Below are 20,531 nucleotides of genomic sequence, written 5' to 3'. Positions count from 1 at the left end.
GCAGGGGTGATTCCGCTACCAGATGGCGTTTGTGTTTGGGCGAAATCATTTATGGATGCAAATAACACAAGAAATGGCGTTGAAACATTTATTTGAATACTAGAACAACTAAAAGTTTGAGACCAATAGCAAGTTTGGTTGTAAGGAAAAACAATTTAATAGCGAGTGTCTAAACTAAACACAAAATCTTTACATTTTTTTCATTGAATTACCTGTAAAATACTCTCCAAACTCCTGTTCCATCTTCATGGCACGTTCAAATGTCTTCTTCGCTTGCTCTTCTGTCATTCTTTTGTTCATTTCCCTAAAAGAATAATTTTGGATTAAATACAAATCTTAAAAAATTGATTTTAATGCAGTGAGTTATTCTCTTCCCTCCTTGTTCCCCATCATGGTGGAAGGAAAAAACATAGGTGTGCTATTCCCAAATATTCTGACGTCACTCGGATTGCAAACAAAAGATCACCTGATTGTAACTGTCAAATTAGTATATGTATTTGTTTTGATTTGGTTGTTATTGTTTTTATTATTACAAAAACAATAACAGTCAAATCAAAACAAATACATACTAATTTGACAGTTACAATCAGGTGATCTTTTGTTTGCAATCCGAGTGACGTCAGAATATGTGGGAATAGCACACCTATGTTTTTTCCTTCCACCATGGTTCCCCATAATGTTAAGTCTTCTCCTTTTACCTTCTCTCCTTATTTCAAATAATTGACAACTTTCTTTCTCTCTCTCCTATTACTCAACATAAAAAACCTTTATTTTTGACACGCCTTAATCCCCCAAAACAAAAGAAAAAAATCAATTTCTCCTCTTTCTTTATTTCTTATAAAGTAAGCAACCACTTATCCACTTTAACCATTCTCCATAGGCCCACTTACAGAGAAAATTTGTTTGAGTTGATCCTAAAAAAGGATAAATTTTATGATTTGGCTTAATATAAACTTGAGTTTCAACGAACTATTTTTTGTGCATATTGTGTGTAGACGTAGATCCAACCAATTAAAATAAATGAAAAAAAACCAAAAGAAACTAAGAATAGATAAAATGTTGAGGCTACTCACATAATGGACTCCACAGACTTGGGTTTGATAAACACCGCGATGGGATACAGTTGGGCAACCTGAAGCCTCTTGATAGCGTTTCCGCTTACGTCCAGGATACAGTGTTTACCCTGCAAAAAATAAAAATATTCAACCATCAGCAGTGACAAGGCACACCTACTCTTTAGCAATGCCAGCAACCAACATTCAGTTAAACAATTTTAGGTCACTCAATAAAAAAAAAAATACTCAAGAATACCCAGAAATAATTAAGCACTTTATTTGAAATTTGACCTAGTTTTCCCTATTTTTAATGGGTATTATAAATTTAAATTTTTAAGGAAACAGTGAAATTTTAACATTTCATGAATCAAATCAATTATTCTATGAGAGTCTCTTGAAATTCAAGAACATCAACGTAATTATAATAGTAAGGACTTTGCAAAGGCTATTTATACTTGACATAATCAAACCCTAGGTGTTAAAATAACATATTACAGTATAAATGACACAACCAACATTCCTAAATAAGACCTAACTAGGACATAAAGGTAGAAGAGACACTCAAAGTGTGATGGTCCAGTAACCAAAAATTGTCATTTGTTTAGCGATACCCCGGGAATATGTGTATTACAATATCCATTTTACAATACCTTTAAGCAAATCCAATCCTAAAAATCAAATTAGGCCTACATCTTTTGGCAGAACGCCATTACTAATCACCTCCAAAGGTTCCTGGTTGCAGACTGTAAATCTTGTATTTGTAACACCTTGTTTTTTACCATATTGTAAAATCCATAGCCAATTTTGCAGTTCTGAAGCCATTACAACTTCTACAAGACTTTTTACTTTTGAATAACATTTATCAAAGTAACAAGTTAATTAATTAAGTGTCACGCTCAGTAACTAACCTTCTCTGCAACTTCCCTAACAGAAGCCACGGAAGTTCCGTACAAGTTATCGTTGTACTGCCCTGCCTCTATAAACAGATGGTTCTGGATGTCCTTCTCCATCTGTTCCCTTGAGGCTACAAAGTGATAATCTCTGCCATCTACCTCGTACTCTCGCTTGGGTCTGGTCGTGTCTGGAAAAAACTCAACAATTGAAACATTTAAAGAATTTATGTGACTGATTCAGATAGTGATGAAATATTATGATAAAATCACATGTGTACAGTTTTGTTTGAAAGAAAAACTCAAAATGGTCAAAGTGCCTACAGTCACCTGACAAAGTGGCCTTCCTTGCACTGATTATAGCTTAGAAAGATGGTAATTGCTGCATCTACTTACTTTTGTTGCACACATATTACTTTTGCCACACACCACCATTCTAACCAAACAACATAAAACAGCGTGCTTTTATTAGGCACGTAATACATGTACGCTTGAAAATAAGTTGGCAACACTTAAAGATATTACGACTACGATCAGCTGGTACAGCGTTTCCCATTTTGTTCAATGTTTGGATTTAACCTAACCTATAAACGTGTTGTACAGAGTTTGAAAGACTAATTATTTATATTCTTTATATAGTAAATATTAACAAGACCCAGATCTGGAAAGTTTCTTTACAAAAAAATGTTTGAGTAAAATAGCCAAATACCTTAAAAGTACACAAACTATCAGAAATACAATACTCTAGGAGTTGACTCATTCTAAAAAAAAAAACAAAAAAAACATAGCCACATCAAGATTACTTACGAGGTACACAAGACCCAAACTGATCGGGGAACTCGGAGATGAGATCATCATTGATCCTGTCTTTGAGAGGTCCGAGGATGATGACCGGCCGAGTGTATTCTATCTGTAGTTGTGACACTGGCTCATAGGACAACACTTGCTCTTCCGTACCTACACACACAGCTGGGTAAGTGGACAATAAACATGTGTATTTCCTTCGGCTCCATCTGCTTGTCTTGTCAAAAACATGTCTAAGACTTGCGACTTAGAACCTATAATTGGCCCACATGTTTACCTTTGACTAAGGATAGAGGATAGAACTAGACATTCCATTCCAATGTAGCTAGTTTTAGAATTAAAATGAGCTTAGTTGAATAGAGCCACCGAAATATAGCACAGATCACATTTACTGATGTTGTAAACACTAACTTTCTTAAACAAGCTTAAAGTAACAAAAAGTAAGGGAGAAAATAGAATTCAACACGTTCAATGCGGCTGCACGATGGTCGACCCTGCCGGTGGGGCAAACATCTGCACCATCAAACATCGGTGCGCTACGTGGACGAGTGCGCAAAAACGTTTAAATTTAGTTTAATCCAAATGAGAGGCATATACTGCGTCCCAGTTGTTGTGGACGTAGTTTTTCAAGAACCCAACAGATAGCAGCACTAAACAATACTGCTAGCCGGCTTTCAGTATTGCAGGGTGTCCACATTCTGGAAAGTCAGGGATAGTCATGGAAAGTCATGGAAAAAAATTCTGGTCATTGAAAGTCATGGAAATAGGCAAAAGGTCATGGAAAGTCATGGAAATTCCCCATGATGGATGATTTGAGGGAACTATTCAATGCTCTAGTCCGCCGTAACTCCGACTACTGTAGCATTTTTCAGGATTTTTCACAAATTTTTGACGATTCAATTTATTTCAGTTGTATTATTTTATGATTTTTGAGTTTGTATTAGTTCATTGTTGTACCATTGTACTCCATTGTTGTCTGTTAATACATATTTCAGTAGTTTCTGCGATATCTAGGCAGTTTTATTTGTGTGTGTATGTTATATTATAATTTGAGTAAAGTTCGTGAGTCATGGAAATCGATGGTAAACGGTCATGGATAGTCATGGAAAGTCATGGAAATTAATGACAAATTTTTTGTGGACACCCTGGTATTGTCAAATGGAGGGAATAGCAGAGGTGAATTACCTGGATACACCATTAAAAAATACTGAAAAAAAGCAGTCGAGCACAATTTTTAGGTTAGGTTCCTTTCCACAATGCTACGGTACATTCATTAACGTTACTCTATTGCATGTCATTAGATCCAAGCCTAAACCCCACACTACAATAAATCTGTAACCGTCCCTACCACCAATAAAATAGTCGGATCAAAAAACGAACTATACCAGATTGAAGTATAATACTGACACAATAAGCGGCAAGCGAAACAACGACTCACGGCAGTGGTTAACCTCCCATTGGAACAATAGTTTGTAAACGGTGCTTTGAAGAGTATGCTCGTTGGGCGCCACGGGAAAGAACTAGCGGTGATGAGATTACTCGTCATCCGCAGTGAACGTGTTAACCTGTAGCAAGTATTGAGAGTGGATCATTCAATTATTTTCTTTTTTAATAAAATAGGCTGCAACTGGACTATACAGATGGGATGTCTACTTCAGTATCCAAAGTCAATGGTATTACTGTTATATTTTGAAATTATCGACGACACGTTGCGGGTTGACAAGTCATCCAATATTTTAATTTTAAAATTAAACTAGCAGCATATGTAACTGACAGACTGTAGTGGTCTTCGTATGCCAAAAGAGAATACAAATTCATTGGTCTGCTGCCGTCGCCTGGTACGATCAACTACCTGGATGGTCCTAATGTTGTTTGTTCTATATTATATGTTGTATTGTGTTGACATTTGATGTTTTGAAGTTGTGCAAGCTTTTGACAATGCTGCGGTTGCAACGGTACTAGTCAGCATGTTATTGAGACTTTGGACTACAGACAGAGGTAAGATAGCCTATTTTGACAAAAAAACAGTCAAAGGGCTATAATATCGATTGAAATATTCGATTGATTTGATAATATTCCAGCCAGGCTGTTGGTTTGTCTAAAACACTGGAGCTTTGTAAATTTGCAGTGAAGCTGTTAGGTTTGTCTCTTCAAACTAATTGGACGACTTGTCAATGGAAATATTATAAAGTAGGATGTATATACTATAGTCAACAGGAAAACATTGACAATACAGGTAATTTACAAGGTACATTGAAGTGAAATAAATATGGGACAAAGTGGGTAGTGCACCATAGGTTATTGTAATTAATGTAACAAAATTCTATCAACATTTAAAAATTTAAAAGTAGGTTGGTATCCATAAAAAAACTTATTATCCTTAAAAAATCAAATACAATTTGTTAAAGGATGATGAGTTACGTGATTTCACAAAAATCAAAATACACTTAGTACGTGAAAAATAGAAATAAAAATTATTGTTATTGAAAAAAATATAAAAATATGAAAACTCTATTTCAAACACAGATTTGTTATTCCAAGTTTGAGTAAAAAGATTTCTATTGGAGATGAGTTGGTTCCAACTAAAAAAAATTAGAAAAGACAAATATTTGATAAACAATCAAAAATATTCTGGTACGGTACTAACAAAAAATAATAATCTAAAAAAAGAGAATAACTGTACGGGGGTTTTCAGCATTAGAACAATTGTATAATAGTATATTTTCGTACCTAGGGCCGAAAATGAGGTTTTGCTGGCTCGAGATAGTTTTTAAGTTTGAGGCGAAGTCGAGAAACGATCGAAAGCTGCAAAAGCATTTCAGTCCGTGGTACGAACGCTATTTTTCACCACACTATACCCTATTACCACTATTCACCACAATAAGAATGTACACTAACAGTCAACACAACTACAGTTTTAAAGGTTATGTGAAGAAATAATTTGAGGAATCAGCAAAAATAATAATAAATAGTAGCTAGGCAGCAGTGAGAATAAAACAATTCTATTGCAATGCTATGGATACTGATTGTGTATTTAATATGCATTCATGTTTTAAGAAAGTAAGCGGACAGCTGATTTTGCGGCCCTTGGGATGTAAAAACCTGCTCGGTCCCCAAATGACGATGACAGCTGGCATGGCCAGCAAAACGTAACTTTCAGCCACCAATTTACGTATGTAATACAGCTAAAAAAAAAACATCATAGTGTGGTGAAAAATATATTACAACCTTCTTTTGATACAATGTAATAAAATGGTACCAAACGAATGTTTTCAATTTTCACATATATAGCATTAAAGAGGAATTACAAAAATAGGAACTTTCTCATCTTCAATATTATAAAAACAGTTAGAATTTATCAATAAGTATGTGAAGAGAAATAACACTGGGTAGAAGATTTTACATAGGATATTAATTTTAAATGTATACACTTTTTAATAGTATAATAATGCTAATGAAGAATATATTTAAATTTCTCTAAAATTAAGTTTGCACGTGGCCTTCTCAGACTCAGGTTTTAAAGTTTCATCCATGGCAAAAAAGTATTGAACAAGAATCAAGACATTTATTTTTACAACATATGCTTTTGCAGAACTTAATGTAGCCACAATTTTTGTTAAGGAATCTATCTGAAACTTGGCTAATTAAGAACATTCATTTACTAAAGAAAAATTGACTAAATGTTTAAAGCAAACAAAGTTTAGATATTGCTAAAATTTATGTTAACAGATAAATATAACTGTATCAAATCCAGATAAAATTATCTGGTTGTCTATAGTTAAGAAAATGTTTAATGGGTAACAAATGTAACTTAAAGAAAACAAAAATCCTTGCAAAAAATTATAATAATTTAATTACGTTGGTTTTATTTGACGAATAAAAAAAAATAAATCATATTTAATTGCTATTGTAAAAAAAATATTAGATACATTTGTAATTATAGTATATTATAGCTTATAATTATATCAAGAGACAGTCAACCAATTAATCAAACATTTAGTGTTAATTATTGCCATTCCACAACAAATGCAAAAACTGTGAGAAAATGAGTTAATTTAGGTTACTAAACTGAGTGATTAGCATATAAAAACTATAATGTTAGGTAATCAACTGAAATGATGAGGAAAAAGAGAATTTATGGTATGGAATTTTAAAACAAAAGGTGAACAATTATGTGAAAGTTGGACAATTGGACAAGTTGTACGTTTACATACAAATTGTTCTTCATTAATGTTGGTGTTTTGTTTATTTCCATATCTGATAAATAAGAAACTGATATGCAACAAGTCCTGTAAGCAGATACACTGAAGGTAGGTAAATAGTAGCAAACCCACTAATGAGAGGTGCAACTAATGAAACATCCACCATTTATTTTATGTGGGCCTCTTCCATCAAACTCGGCCACAGACGAGTAAACTTGTCATGAGTTTGACACAAGACCTGATATAGAGACAGGTTTCAGACACGCTATCTACGGTGCTGCGCTACGCTTGTCCAATGATTAGACCTAACAGTTCCCTCTACCATTGAAAAACACCTTTGTCTAGTCTAAGCTCGAATCAAGTATGCAACACAGCTGAAGGATGATTTTAGGCATTTTTGTTAAGTTATGGTCGCAATTACTGTTTTGAGTTAATATTTTAATACTTAAAGATTTTGTTCTGACTATCAGACTTTTAGGTGTGTAAGAATTAAAACTAAATCCAACTAGAAGTCTATAAAATGAATATTTTAAATAAAAGGCTCATTTAGTGCACATCTAAATAAACTATTTCAATATCAATTCACGTACCCGTAAAATATTTCTCTTTATCCAACCTAAAAACTCTAAATATCACATTCAACGATTTACACCTCTATTGGTGAGTGATGAAAATTAGTACTAATATTTTCCTCTCTTGTGAAGGTCTATCTAGAGTAGCTAAGGATCGGGAACCAAACCAATCCGTGGAAACAACCATTCCGCACACACACGTCTGGTTATGGTCGGGTCGTGCGACATTGGGCAAGGGTAGAGTTGCGTTAAACACACCACACTGATATGATATGAAATGATCCTTACCAATAAGTATTTCTATAAAGCTAATGCTGCTTAAGCTAATACCTTCAGAGCTCGGATCGTCTTGGGTGTAACATAGCATGAAGGCTGAAACAGAAAAAAATATTCTATTGAAACATAAATTACATGACAACAAATTTCAAAGATTATTAAAAAATTTACATTTTTGACATTATTTCCTGTCTAGTAACAAATTAAATTATTAATTCAATTATGTCAACTTATACTGTAGCACAAAAATATTTTTATAAAATAAATACTATTTAGTTGTCACTAACATTATTATGCATAGTAGATGGATATGAACAAAATAAAAATCATACATCCATCTTTAAGATATTGATATACTTACTGATAGCCAAACAAATAATAAATTTTATCAATGAGAAAATTGTAAATTTAAATAAAAGTAAAACCAAAATCAATGGGTGGGTAAGAGAAGACCAATTAAATTTTGGTACATTTCACCAATAAAAAATTCATTTTAATCCTAATTCTCTTTTCAACTCTCATCAATGTGAAACTTAAACATTTACACATAAAAAATTTACTGGCGACAAACCAACCCCGAAAACATTGTATGTTTCAGAAACCGACCGTTCAACATATGCAAAAAAAATTACTGATAAATTATAATTATCTTTTTTCAATCACAAAGGTGTACGTAACAAGGGTCATTCTACAATTCCAAAACAGTTTAGAACATACATGCAGAGGAGAACGTTCGTGAAACAGTGGAAACGTAAACTCCATGCAGGTGTACGGTGATGCCATTACCTGAGCAAAGTGTAACTCCGAACCAACTAAACTAATGTTTAACTTAGGACTGAACACTTTAATATCTAGTTGATCTGAGTTCCAGTTACCAACCACGTGGCCTTTTCATAAAAAAAACTATTAATAATATTACCACAATTTTGTTGGTTGGCTTTAAATTTATTTTATGTGAGTTATACATAGCTATGAGCTATTTTAAATTCATTATTTACTAAGGAAAACTATTATTTTCTGCTTAAAATTATTGATTAATTATTGATTCTAAAACTGATATGTTTTGTGCAATGCAGACAGTGCTAAATACCTAAATTCTTCATAACAGAGGGTTTCAGATCCATCTAAATTAATTCTGTCCCTTAACTAAACCAAAGTCTTTATTGAAAGTTAAATGTGTTCGTTAAGCTCTTTAACATATTGAATCATTTTAAAATTAATAAGATTTTTTCTATCTACTAACATAAAGTAAAAAATAAAGCCTCTTTGGCTTCAATTTTCTTTTTTATCAACTTTTTTGTTTGAGTGTGAAATATTTATTTATTTATATGTACTAATGTCACAACTGTTTATACTTTCCAGAAAAAAAAAAAACAGAATATTCTGATTGTTTCAATTAGTCACAAAAACTCATCATGTCCCAAGTGAGCTTGTAGGCTGATGCTGTTGGGGCCTTGGTGGTTTAAATGACCATTGTGAACATGTTCACAAACTTATTTTTACTAGAACAGAAGTTCTAGTTTTTTTTTGTAATTTAAAATCTGACTTTGTCTCTAGATGAGAAGGAACTTAGATCAATAAAAGATTAGTAAATAAACCAGACAGCACTGGAGAACTCAATAGCTACAATGAAACAAACTTGTAGACCTGTCGAATAAAATAATAAGTTCAAAATAGAAGAAAAAAAACCCACTATAACCATAGACAAAAAGAATTAAATATAGACCGTCAGCCGTGCTGCGGTTACCATAGGTTCTGGCGCACACCGCTGGGAGCGCGTAAGCCATAACTACATGGCGCTCCAAGCGGTGTGCACCAGAACCTATGGTAACTACAGTACAGCTGACGGTATATATTTATTTATTTTTGTCTATGCTATAACCCAAGTCATTGTATTGTGTGGTTGTATTTGTTTATTGCTAGTTTTCTTATCCTTCTTGTTTGGTCTTTCAAATTTTACTTATTTAGAGATTTATCGCTTTCACCCAAACGGTGTTTTCCAGTGGTGTCCAATTTGCCTGCTAATCTTAAATAGCCTATTTTAAGTTTCATGTCACCTAAAGACTGTATCAAATAGGACCCTAATGTTAAGACTTATGTTTCACCATTGATAAAAGATGTTCACAATAACACTTAAAACAACACAATCTCTTTATCACAAAAAACTTTAAATCGAGAGAGCTTTTGTGTAACAATCTCTTAAGCAAAAAATACCGATTCTAAGGTCTTTGTGCATCATCAGCCAATCCAAACACCACCGAAATAACAATCCCGAGAGCCAGCCATTCTGTTACCAAGCAGCTGAGTCAAGCCAAGCAACTGTTCACATTGGAACAGCAGCAAAACCAGCAAACCCACAGTGAAATTTGTAAAAAGCGTTAAAAGAGCCAAGTTCAAGACAATTGCTTACGGTTTTCGGAATACTTACGCAGTGACGTTGAATCTCCTTCATTGGTCGGGGTGTTGGGGGAAGCTGGGGGGGAAAGAGAGAGATAGAAAATACCAAACAAGGACAAACACAACAGAGCAAGCAGATGTCATTCAGTGTTAGTGTACACCATTGCTAACTGCATGGGTAGAAGCAGATAGGGCGGTTAAATATGTGAGAAACATAAATGAAAAAACTTTATCAGTTTAACCCTTGATCACACTTAAAAACACTCATCGTTATCTTCAGGGGAGATCTGTGTCTGTGTCTATGGATCTACCACAAAAAAAAACATGGACAGAGTTTTGCTCCAGCAAAAAAGGGCATTGAGGATAATGTTGAATTTAAGATCAACGACCTCGGTAAGGCAAGTCTTTTGTATACATAAAATATTCACAGTCTACAGTCTTTTCATTTATGAGTCAATTACATTTGTTTTGATGAATGATAAAATTGCAATAGGTAACCATATTCATAAATATAACACAAGATCACACCGATTGGTAGAGCAGCACAATTTGGAATTTTATAAGAAAAAAACTAGTTATTTAGGAAACAAATTTTTACAACACCTTCCAGAAACTTTAAAATTGGAGGAAAATCCAAATAAATTTTTAAAATCATTAAAAAGATTTTTAATTGAATCAGCATTTTACTCCATTCAAGAATTTTTTTGTAATTGAAAATCACTAAAAAACTAAAACATTTAATTGTTCTATGTTTGTTTTCTTTTACTTTAATTTGCATTTGATGTATTAATCAGCTGGACTTATTATTATTTAAAGAAAGGAAAATCAATTTGAAGGTCATTAATTGTCATATATATTCTGTTTTGACTGTAAAATCCCTAGTTTTAGCGATCTAGATAAGAAAACTTATGTTGACACAATTTCATGTACCAATCTGTGCATTTTATGAAATAAAGAAGTTGATTGATTGATTGATTGAACTATCCACTTTAGTGGCATTATTGACTCTAAAATAAGAATGTAACATAGAGCACAAGGGGCTAGGTATTAAGTTTTGTTAGGATATCAGGCTTGGATGAATAGGAATAGGCCAATCTAGCACAAACAACTTCACATTTGACTGTAACTAACAGATTGTTCGAAGGTGAGTTGGGAAGGAAGATTGTAATCCCATTGGAGAAATATTTTAATTTTTATATAGTGTAAATCTTTTTGTGTTTCTTGGGCCAGAGTGGAAACTTTATCATCCACATAAGCCTGATATCCTGACAAAGGATAATAGATTAATTCGCAAGACAACATAAAAAATCAAGTTGTTATGGTTGAATCAACAATAAACCCATACAATTAGCAATGGTCTTGATATACAAAATACATAGATAGGCCTACAGCAGAACCCCTGATATTCCGCCTAAGAGTTACTAGTCGTCGGTAGCTTATATCCAGTCACTTTTCAAAAAACTTATTTACCACGGGTTAAAGATGCAGTTGCTTGCACTAGACCCCGTGACTTGAAGAGCAATCTTGCGATTTTTCTGTTTAAACTTTATATTTTTACATAACCACATTTGCCATTTAAAAAAACTGTCTATTGGTTGTAAACGTAAAAATAACCCTACAAAAATATAAATTTTCACAAAGGCTTTCAAACAAACTCTTTTTTTTTGAGGTAATCACAAAAGATACTTTTATATTGTTATCCAGCCCGGGGACTGGTCTTGTGGAGGCCAAGGTGGATATAAGGGGTTCTACTGTAACGAAAAATGAACAATAATGGTTAAAATAATGAAAAAGAGTAGTTAGAACAGCAACTTAATGCATTTAAAAAATTTGAAACATACAAAGTTAACTAAATTCTTAAAATAATATGAAAAATAAATAAAATATATGTCCAATTCAGAATACAAATCTGGATTTTTCCAGTACTGGGTTTTTGACATTTCAAAATTTGTGAATCTAGTGTACAGTTCATTTAGAAATAATTGATATTTCAGGTAAACTCAAAACAATCAATAGAAAACTATATTGTTTCAAATGATCTGTAATGTTTAATAAACATTTGATCATTATAAACATTTTCAAACAAGATAGTTTGATTTGACATTAAAAAATGTATGTCAACAAATAGTATACAAAAGGCATTAAACAATAAAGTAATTATTTAGTGTAAACAATTTCAAGTGAGGTGTTAGTAACAATAGCCACAAACACAGGAGACATGATTGTTAGGTACATGAGAAGAAGCGCATGCATCTCATGCTAAACAGATGGAATATTTGACTGAACAACAACCATTAGATCTAATGAAAATGAGGTAAAGACATGAATAAAACCCTTAAAAACCTCAAGTATTGGAATAGCTAACCTAATACACACTTTGTTTAGCTTTCCAAATACGAATTGGACCATTCCCTAAGTTAAAAATTTAGAGCATAATACAAACAACTTCTTAACAAACTTAACTTCTTAACAACTTTTAACACTTGAAAAGTGTTTCAAAGTGTTATTCGACACATTTTCATTTACTCTCAGCATAATATACTCCCAATTTAAACATTTGCATTCTTTGATGTATGTTTAGACACGCTTGAAATCTCTTTAGATAGTGGAAACTTCTTATTGCAATGACAGTTTTGATCCTTCCACCAACATTTTTATTTAACACAATTTATATATAAAATACTAATTGAATACAAGTGTTACCTCTGTTAGTCGCACATTGAAAGCTATTCCCCGAAATAATAAATGCCAAAATTACAGTCTGACTAGCAAACCAAAGTGCTATCCGATACCACCACGCATGTTAGAATCTACAATTGCAATTTTTAGTTTATTTAATTTTAGCCAATTACATTACACCATACCACTGGTAAATTAACTAAATTGACAGCCCTCTACTGGTAAAATTGCTAGTTATCTATAATGGAATATGAATCGTGGTGTCTTGGTGAGATTCATAAAGTGGATTCTACTAAGATACTTACGTTCTTGGTCAGAACCATCTTCAGATTTGTCGTCTTTACTCTTCATAAACGGGAATTTGCGGCTGAAGGAGAAGTTTTTCTTTTTCCTATCTAATGTCGATTGCTGAAAACCAAACAGTACGGCATTGAAAATGGATGATGATACAAAAGTATCTGTTAAAAAAAAATACCTACTTTAGATAGGAAAAAGACCTTAGTGTACGGTCCACAAGAATCTGCAGTTGAGGGAGGAGCCTATTTACCACATGATTTTGAAGGAGCCAATGAGGACCATGCGTTGTTGCCAAATCTAATAATACCAGCTGATTTGAAAATATTGTTTAGTATATTTTGATTAGTGTCAAAAAGTAGTGAACGGGTGATGAGAAACGTCGCACTAGTCCAGTCTTGGTATTGGCTGCCGCCAACTGCAGACTCTCGTGGCCTCTAGTGTAGATAATCATCATGAAATTTTCTGGGTATAATGAGTGGTTTACATGTATCTTACCTTAACTAATATTACAGTTTTTTTTATTTTTAGTTTCCTACTCTTCTACTTGCTGTATAAGTTTTCAGCATTAAGTCTTCTTTCATGACAAACAGTATTGCCTTTGTTTTATGGTCTTCAACGTTGGCTCTTTCCACCAATCACACTTAATTTTATTGACACTTTTCACCCCTCACCCACACTTTTTACATGACCAAACTGTACTGTACTATCAACACCAAACTTAAGAGAGCTTAATAAATTTATAGGTATTTAATTTATTATTTCTCATGTGAGGAAACCACACTTTCTTAAGTTTGGTGTTGATAGTACAGTACAGTTTGGTGACGTTGGTAAGTATGGGTCGGTATGGGTAAGTATGGGTTGGTTATAACCAACTGTAGTAACAACTTTTTTCTCCCTGAAAACTCTACGAAACTCTTTGAATTTTGTTATACTACATGTTGAGATTTCTTGTTCTGAATAGCACCTAATCATCATTATGTCCTTGTTTCCGCTTTGGTATCCATACTACAGCAAATGAAAATTGAGATCCCACTCATTCTACACTCATCCTTCACTCATATTAGCGTTGAATATACTCAGTTGTGTCTCTTTTGAAATTAGAAGTGTAAAGTAATGTTTAGGCTTTATCAAAAACGATTTCGAATTACACTTACCTTGTCCAGCATGACTGGCATGTGGCCCTGGAACTTGACTGTTCTGTCCCTGGCCCGCTGCTTGCGCTCCCACCTCCGTTTGGATGGCACTATGCCAAGACCCTCTGTGGCACCGTCGCTCAACACTCGTCGCGCCTGCCACCACTCGTCGTCACTTGCGTTTGTCACGTGTAGGATATCACCAAAGTGAAACGCCAGTCCTCGTGAAGGCAGTCCGTCGTCTTTCAACGGGTCGTAGTCGAATAGGGCTCTGAAGAGGACAATTAAAATTTTTTTCAATGTAGGTAAATTAGTTTATGTCCCTTAAGGTTATTGTGGAAACTTTAAGATTCTGATAGTAAACATAAATGTGTTTTTCAGCTAATTGTGTTTCTAGCAATGATTAAATTATACGTTTCAAATAGTTTTCTTGATAGTATATCTCCAGCAAACAAGAGACATGCTCTGATGGTAGGTTTCAAACAGGGTCAATAACAATTGACAAAGTTAGATATGACTAGTGGTTGGAAGGATCTGAACTAAGTAAAACCTGTTCCCTAACTTCACCAACTGACTAATCACTGGACGACCTAACGTATCAAGTGTACAGTAGCATTGATAGCGGAATTATTAGTACAATAATATTCCACCGAGCAACAACGTTCACTGTTCAGTACAGTATTAATCGTAGTAGTAGTATTTACGATTATTATTACCTGACATATAGAGAGCGTTTCTGTGAGGTGCGCAGCAAAGTTCCCGTTGATGAGGAGATCTGCCCTTGCGACATCTGCTGCTTCAGGTCATGGATCTTGGCCTCGAACCTGTTGTAGTCCTCCGGCCTGTACTGCGCTACTATTGTCACTGTCTGGCCAGCGCCCTGCACAAACATTCACGTTGAAACCTGGCAATTGAGTGGTGTAGCCTAATACTTTGAATTCAAACTAATAAACCTTCCTCAATATCAAAGGGATTTCAAAGATAAAATTGTATAGAACATTGGTACAAAAACACATACCAGGATCACATACAAAGATATTTGACAGCGAATGGGACAAGGGTAAATGTGGATGTGACAAAACAATCAAGACTAGGATGGTTTTGTCATAAAAATTTACGAAATAAGAGTGACAACCATCTGGCTTGAGAGAAAAACTGGTGGAAAGGAAAGAGGCTTATCAGCACAGATAAGAAACAGGTGCTACTACACTGATGATGATTTGTATAAGGACTTTTGATATCAGTAAACTTTTTCTCAGCACAGTGTTCAGAATAAGATTACTTCATCAATATCATGAGATGAACAATACCAATATACCTCTTAAACTTGGATTATGGTTTATTATAAGCACCAGAATATCACTTTTTTAAGGAAACTGGGAGGTTACAACCCTCTCCTTCCAATCTGAAGGTTGGTTTCAATCAGTTTGGACCCAGATTAATGAAGTTCTAACAACAAGGCAAGTCTATCAAGACCAGGGTTCAGACTGTTCTCTTTTCCATTGTCACAAAAAAACAAAAATGTGACAATGGCATAGAAAAAAACATCTAACACTGTCCTACCTTGAGAGCCTGAGCGGCTTCCTCGTGCGTCGCACTGCGGAGGTTGACTCCGTTGACACTCAGTATCTGGTCTCCCCGCCGCAGTTCCCCGCTCAGGTCCGCTGGGCCTCCAGCCAAGATGAAGGACACGAAGATACCCTCACCATCCTCCCCGCCGACTATGTTAAACCCCAGCCCAGTGTTGCCTTTGTTCAGCACTATTGTTCTCACATCCCTGGAACAAACATGCCTGGTGATTAGTCGAAGCCGTTCACCAACATCGGAGATCTATACAATGTAGTTTGCTCAAAAGATATGTTACGCAGTTGCACTATGGGGAACCCTACATAAGAGAACAACTGGAATCACTGCCCTCCACAGACATACTTACAGTGTTATTATATTCTGGAGCAGGAATATATGTCAGGTTTTTCTTAAGATCAAGTTCTTAAAAAAACATCTCGCTTACAACATTTAAATTCTCTTATACCCAGAATGTTTCTAAAGTACTTAAAGCATTTTTTTTCAAGATTATTACAGTGTCGATCAGTCTTTATAAATTTCAATTTATTGTTGTACAGTACTTAAAATATCTAATCTGATAATTATTCTCAGTATGATGACTTGGCTGATATTGGGAATATAGCTGATCAAAGTTATTGAGACTTCACGGTGGGTTGAGTTTAAGTCTTGGGAATAAGGTTCTGACATGAGCAATATCATCGTTGATAACAAGGACTCCTTTTAACGAGTCAATAATTTTAAAATCCTATATAATCTATTGTTTTCCCCAAAATGAATTGTATAAGAAAATACCATGGCAAAAAAGTAGATGGTTATTAAAATTCTATATACTATAATAATAGCTTTGAGCCTTCTGCATTCTAATTACTAAAACGTTTTTTTACCTTGGATATTATAGCTAACCATAAAGCACAATATAAAATGAAATGGTAAAAGTGTACTGAATTTTTCCAGTAACTCAAGCCAGTGCAGTGTACCAACTGGATGGCAGTAAACCTGAAAAATTGCATCTGAAAGTCAATTGGTTTGAACAGTATTCAGACTAACTTGGCCAATACACCTCTCTAGTTGAAAAGAGGGATAATTTTTTACATACATGTGCGATTTTGTTCATTATCTAACAAATTAGAACCTTATTATGATTAGTTTAAAACGAGTAATTAATAGATGCAACCTACTTGAAGAGCAGATACCACATTCTGAACACATTAAAATATGCGGCTGTTGTAGAGTTAAAACTATAGTCTGTGAGGGAGGACTCGGTAACAAACTTATACTTAAACAAAATCGGAGAAGCAAGAAACATTGGATATTTTGTGAACATTTTTCAAAACTGCAAATCTTGCCTTAGGCCTATTATGCTCCTACTTCTTAGCAATATAATCATGATCAATCTTGTTTTCAATTTATTGTTAGTAGTATCTACGGTAAACTGACAATTCTTTCACAAAATTAGTTGTAAATAATGCTCAAAACTAATTGATAGCCCTACTACAATAAAGAAATTCTCAAAAAAAGATAAAACTTAGCAGTTAGTTGTTACGATGACAATGTTTCCTTCAAACAAAGGAATAATTAAGGTTTGGAGATAGAAAATAAGTTATAATTAGCAATCCAAATTACTAACTTACTGAACTTGCAATTAGGACTATTTCGAATGTATGGTTATTTATGTGATATTTAAAAATGATTGACAATAAAAAATAAAATAACTTTATTTGATTTGATAAAATATACTTTGGAAGTGTGTACCAGAAATACACAGCACTACATTATATGATTGGGAACCTGGCGAAGCATACACAAGTTAAGAAACATCCTAACTTCAACATAGTGGTACTAATTATCATCAAGCCCCTACACACAATCTTGATAAAATACACAAACATTCACAATTAGTCACAAATTTAACACAACAGCGACAACTCACTTCGCCCAGACCGCCCAATGAACTCGTTTTTTCACCGGAGAATCCATTTGTAGAACGAACAAAGTGAAAATAACCATCGGGAAACTAAACAACTAGACCAATAACACTGCGATAGGACAATAACAATAACTACAGCAGTAACACCAACAGTCGAAAGAGTTGTGCGATGGACACTGTACGAGACGAGAGGTGAGTTTTTTAATTAAACCGACAATCGACGCTCCACAGCCTCCCTAAACACTGTTTGTTTACCAAATGTCATTTAGATCCCAATTTTGATGCGAAGCTCTGATGACAAAAATTGTAATTAGGTAAACACCTCCAACCTGGTGTGGCTTTGTGGAATTGATTGTGCACAAATTACAACAAATCAACATCTGACGGCAAACTGATTGAGTTTTAATCTGGTAAGGGTCAAATGAATGATCGGGTTGCTGTTTATTGGAACGTACTTAATTAAAAAAAAAATTATTTAATTTTTTTTATGTTAACTCTGATCGATGTAATAATATTTTGTGGAGAAAATAGCTGGGTGCTAGAAAAGGATATAAAACTCTCCCAGTGATCAATAGGTTTCCACCGGTTCTTTAAGTCAGCAGGTTTTTGATTGTTCAAAACTGGACTAACCCGGATTGGATCATTGGTGTCAAATAAATTATCTAACTAAAGGTTTTGATCTTAGTATCAAAGCTTCCATTCCATTAATTCAACTCGTGCTTCACAGTAAACATAAAAAAATTATGTCATTTGAAAATATGAACTTTAAAAATGTGATGTTGCATAAGTTATGAATAAATATAAATAAAAAAGTAGAGTTAAGAGCTCTGTGATCTGGAGTTCACTAATCCACTGGTTTAACAAAGGACATTCAGATCCCAATTTCTATATGACATTAACCCAGAAAAAAGTATAACTAACCCAGACTCGCTGAACCACCTAATGTGGCTTTATGAAATTGATTATGCAAAGCACAGCTGACAGTTGGGGCTTCATGATTTACGATGATAGGCTTGTTGTGGTGAGGTTGGTTATTTTACGCTGTTTTAATCTTGACGGTAATTTTTTGCATTACATTATAGCTAGTTTATGACAACGTAGAAATTATTTGATAAAAGCTTCTTTAAAACACACCAAAAACATTTAATATAATACTAACTGTACTGAGACTTACCCCAAACTTACCATTCAAAGGGCTTTTCAAGCCGTTAATAAATATCATAAATATTTAAAACTATGTATTTCAAAAAAGACTATTTCTTTTATGATCGTTATTTCACATGTATTTTGAGTAGGACGTATACGTATCTCCAAATTTTTTCTTGTTCAATGTACAACTCACAACGTTTCACTAAAACAGTTTGATCTTCTTTATTCAAACTAATGAATCAAAGTTTTTGGCTTGTCCAGTGGTCGTAGAATGTTGTATTATTTGAGACAGCAGCCTTAACAAAAACAATAGTAACTACAGAATTCTAACACCAAATACATTGTGTAATCCCCCCTCTTGGTGTTGGACTCAAGTTTAGTACCTAACAGTATTATGGCCTCTTAACCAGGGCTTCTTGTACATTCAAACACCGAGCTAAGTTATGTGTTGTGCTAAACCAGTCATAAAAGCAAACCAAACTCAAAGTCAAAATACAGTAAACATTTTATGTTCCATCTAAAACATCCACAGGTTTGCTATCAAAACCCTCCGTTCGAATCTTGAATGATAAAAACCTTTTCAATACGAGCTACCAAAATGTTAAACTATATTTAAAATACTAAAGGAATATTCAAAAATGCCGTAATAGGATAGTTATTTCTTGGCATACAGATATTTATGTTCGAAAAATTATGACTTATAACAAGTGAATAGCTTTCTTTTCCTCAAAAACTTCACTTGGAGATAGCTGAAATTAGAATACTGTATTTGCGATCTATTAAAGCACTTGATACAATATTCCAGTAACTAAATCATTAGGAAATTATTATAGTGTTTATTAAGAGAACGTTATTTTGATGGTTTGCGTTTAGCTTTTTTTTTACTTTCTCCCTTACTTACCTGTAGTCCAATTCATGGTTTTTCCATAACTTTTTTTATTGTTTTTTGAAATGTTGAGTGTTAATGGTGATTCCTCCTCCCAAAAAAAATATAAAATATCGGAAAAAGTAATTTTTTTCAGAAATAGGGTGATAAAAATGTAGTTTGTTTTTGTCCTTTTAACACAATGGTATAACCCCTAATGTTGTACAATTATGGTTCAAAGGTTGTTTAAATTTTTGCAAATTTACTTATACACAGCTATTCCTGACCTATTAGCATTACCCTGTTTATGTTTATTCCCTCCAGAATCCCCTAATTCCCACCAATATCCCACCTCATCATAACCCTCATATTTCTTCCCCTCCCCCCTACAAATGTCAGAAATATTCTCAGCACTAACCCATTTAATGGGTTGTCAAGCTAATGGAAGAAAGTATCTAGTCAGTTTGCTGAGCCTTTTTTCCAATGAGATTTTAGTAAATTACCAAATCAGTGGGACATTTAATGCAACAGATTCAAAATATTGTTACGTTGTTTTACAGTTCTGGGTGATTTAACGATTATATTGTAAAGTTTCCTACTATTTAACAAATTAACCCCTAAACCTCATGATACCTGTGAAGAGGAGAATAAAAATACTCCGATAACCGATTTTTAAAACCCAATTACAGAAACATGTAATCAAATCAAGACCAAAATAC

At 33.8% G+C, this 20,531-nt stretch overlaps 1 protein-coding gene across 13 annotated transcripts in view; it reads right to left on the bottom strand.

Moving 5' to 3' along the window:
* Positions 1-20,531, bottom strand: part of LOC128988457 (disks large 1 tumor suppressor protein-like) — a 1,201,819-nt gene that overhangs the window by 2,429 nt on the left and 1,178,859 nt on the right. For 10 of the 13 annotated variants that reach the window (XM_054409756.1, XM_054409751.1, XM_054409752.1 and 7 more), the window contains 10 exons: positions 15,869-16,082; positions 15,022-15,185; positions 14,327-14,576; positions 13,181-13,283; positions 10,228-10,272; positions 7,812-7,895; positions 2,753-2,902; positions 1,964-2,136; positions 1,074-1,183; positions 213-304 (listed from right to left, as the gene is read on the bottom strand). In XM_054409756.1, coding sequence (XP_054265731.1) covers positions 213-304; positions 1,074-1,183; positions 1,964-2,136; positions 2,753-2,902; positions 7,812-7,895; positions 10,228-10,272; positions 13,181-13,283; positions 14,327-14,576; positions 15,022-15,185; positions 15,869-16,082 — 1,385 coding nt within the window. The remainder of the gene's footprint in view (positions 1-212; positions 305-1,073; positions 1,184-1,963; positions 2,137-2,752; positions 2,903-7,811; positions 7,896-10,227; positions 10,273-13,180; positions 13,284-14,326; positions 14,577-15,021; positions 15,186-15,868; positions 16,083-20,531) is intronic. The other 3 variants (XM_054409753.1, XM_054409754.1, XM_054409755.1) reach the window with 3 other exon arrangements.

The sequence above is a fragment of the Macrosteles quadrilineatus genome, unplaced genomic scaffold, assembly GCF_028750875.1.
Source record: "Macrosteles quadrilineatus isolate MER2022 unplaced genomic scaffold, UCM_ALF_1.0 Scaffold_3__2_contigs__length_128488019, whole genome shotgun sequence".
NCBI classification, from domain to species: domain Eukaryota; kingdom Metazoa; phylum Arthropoda; class Insecta; order Hemiptera; family Cicadellidae; genus Macrosteles; species Macrosteles quadrilineatus.
Note: the sequence above shows the minus strand (reverse complement) of the source record. Positions and strands in the feature narration are given on the sequence as shown.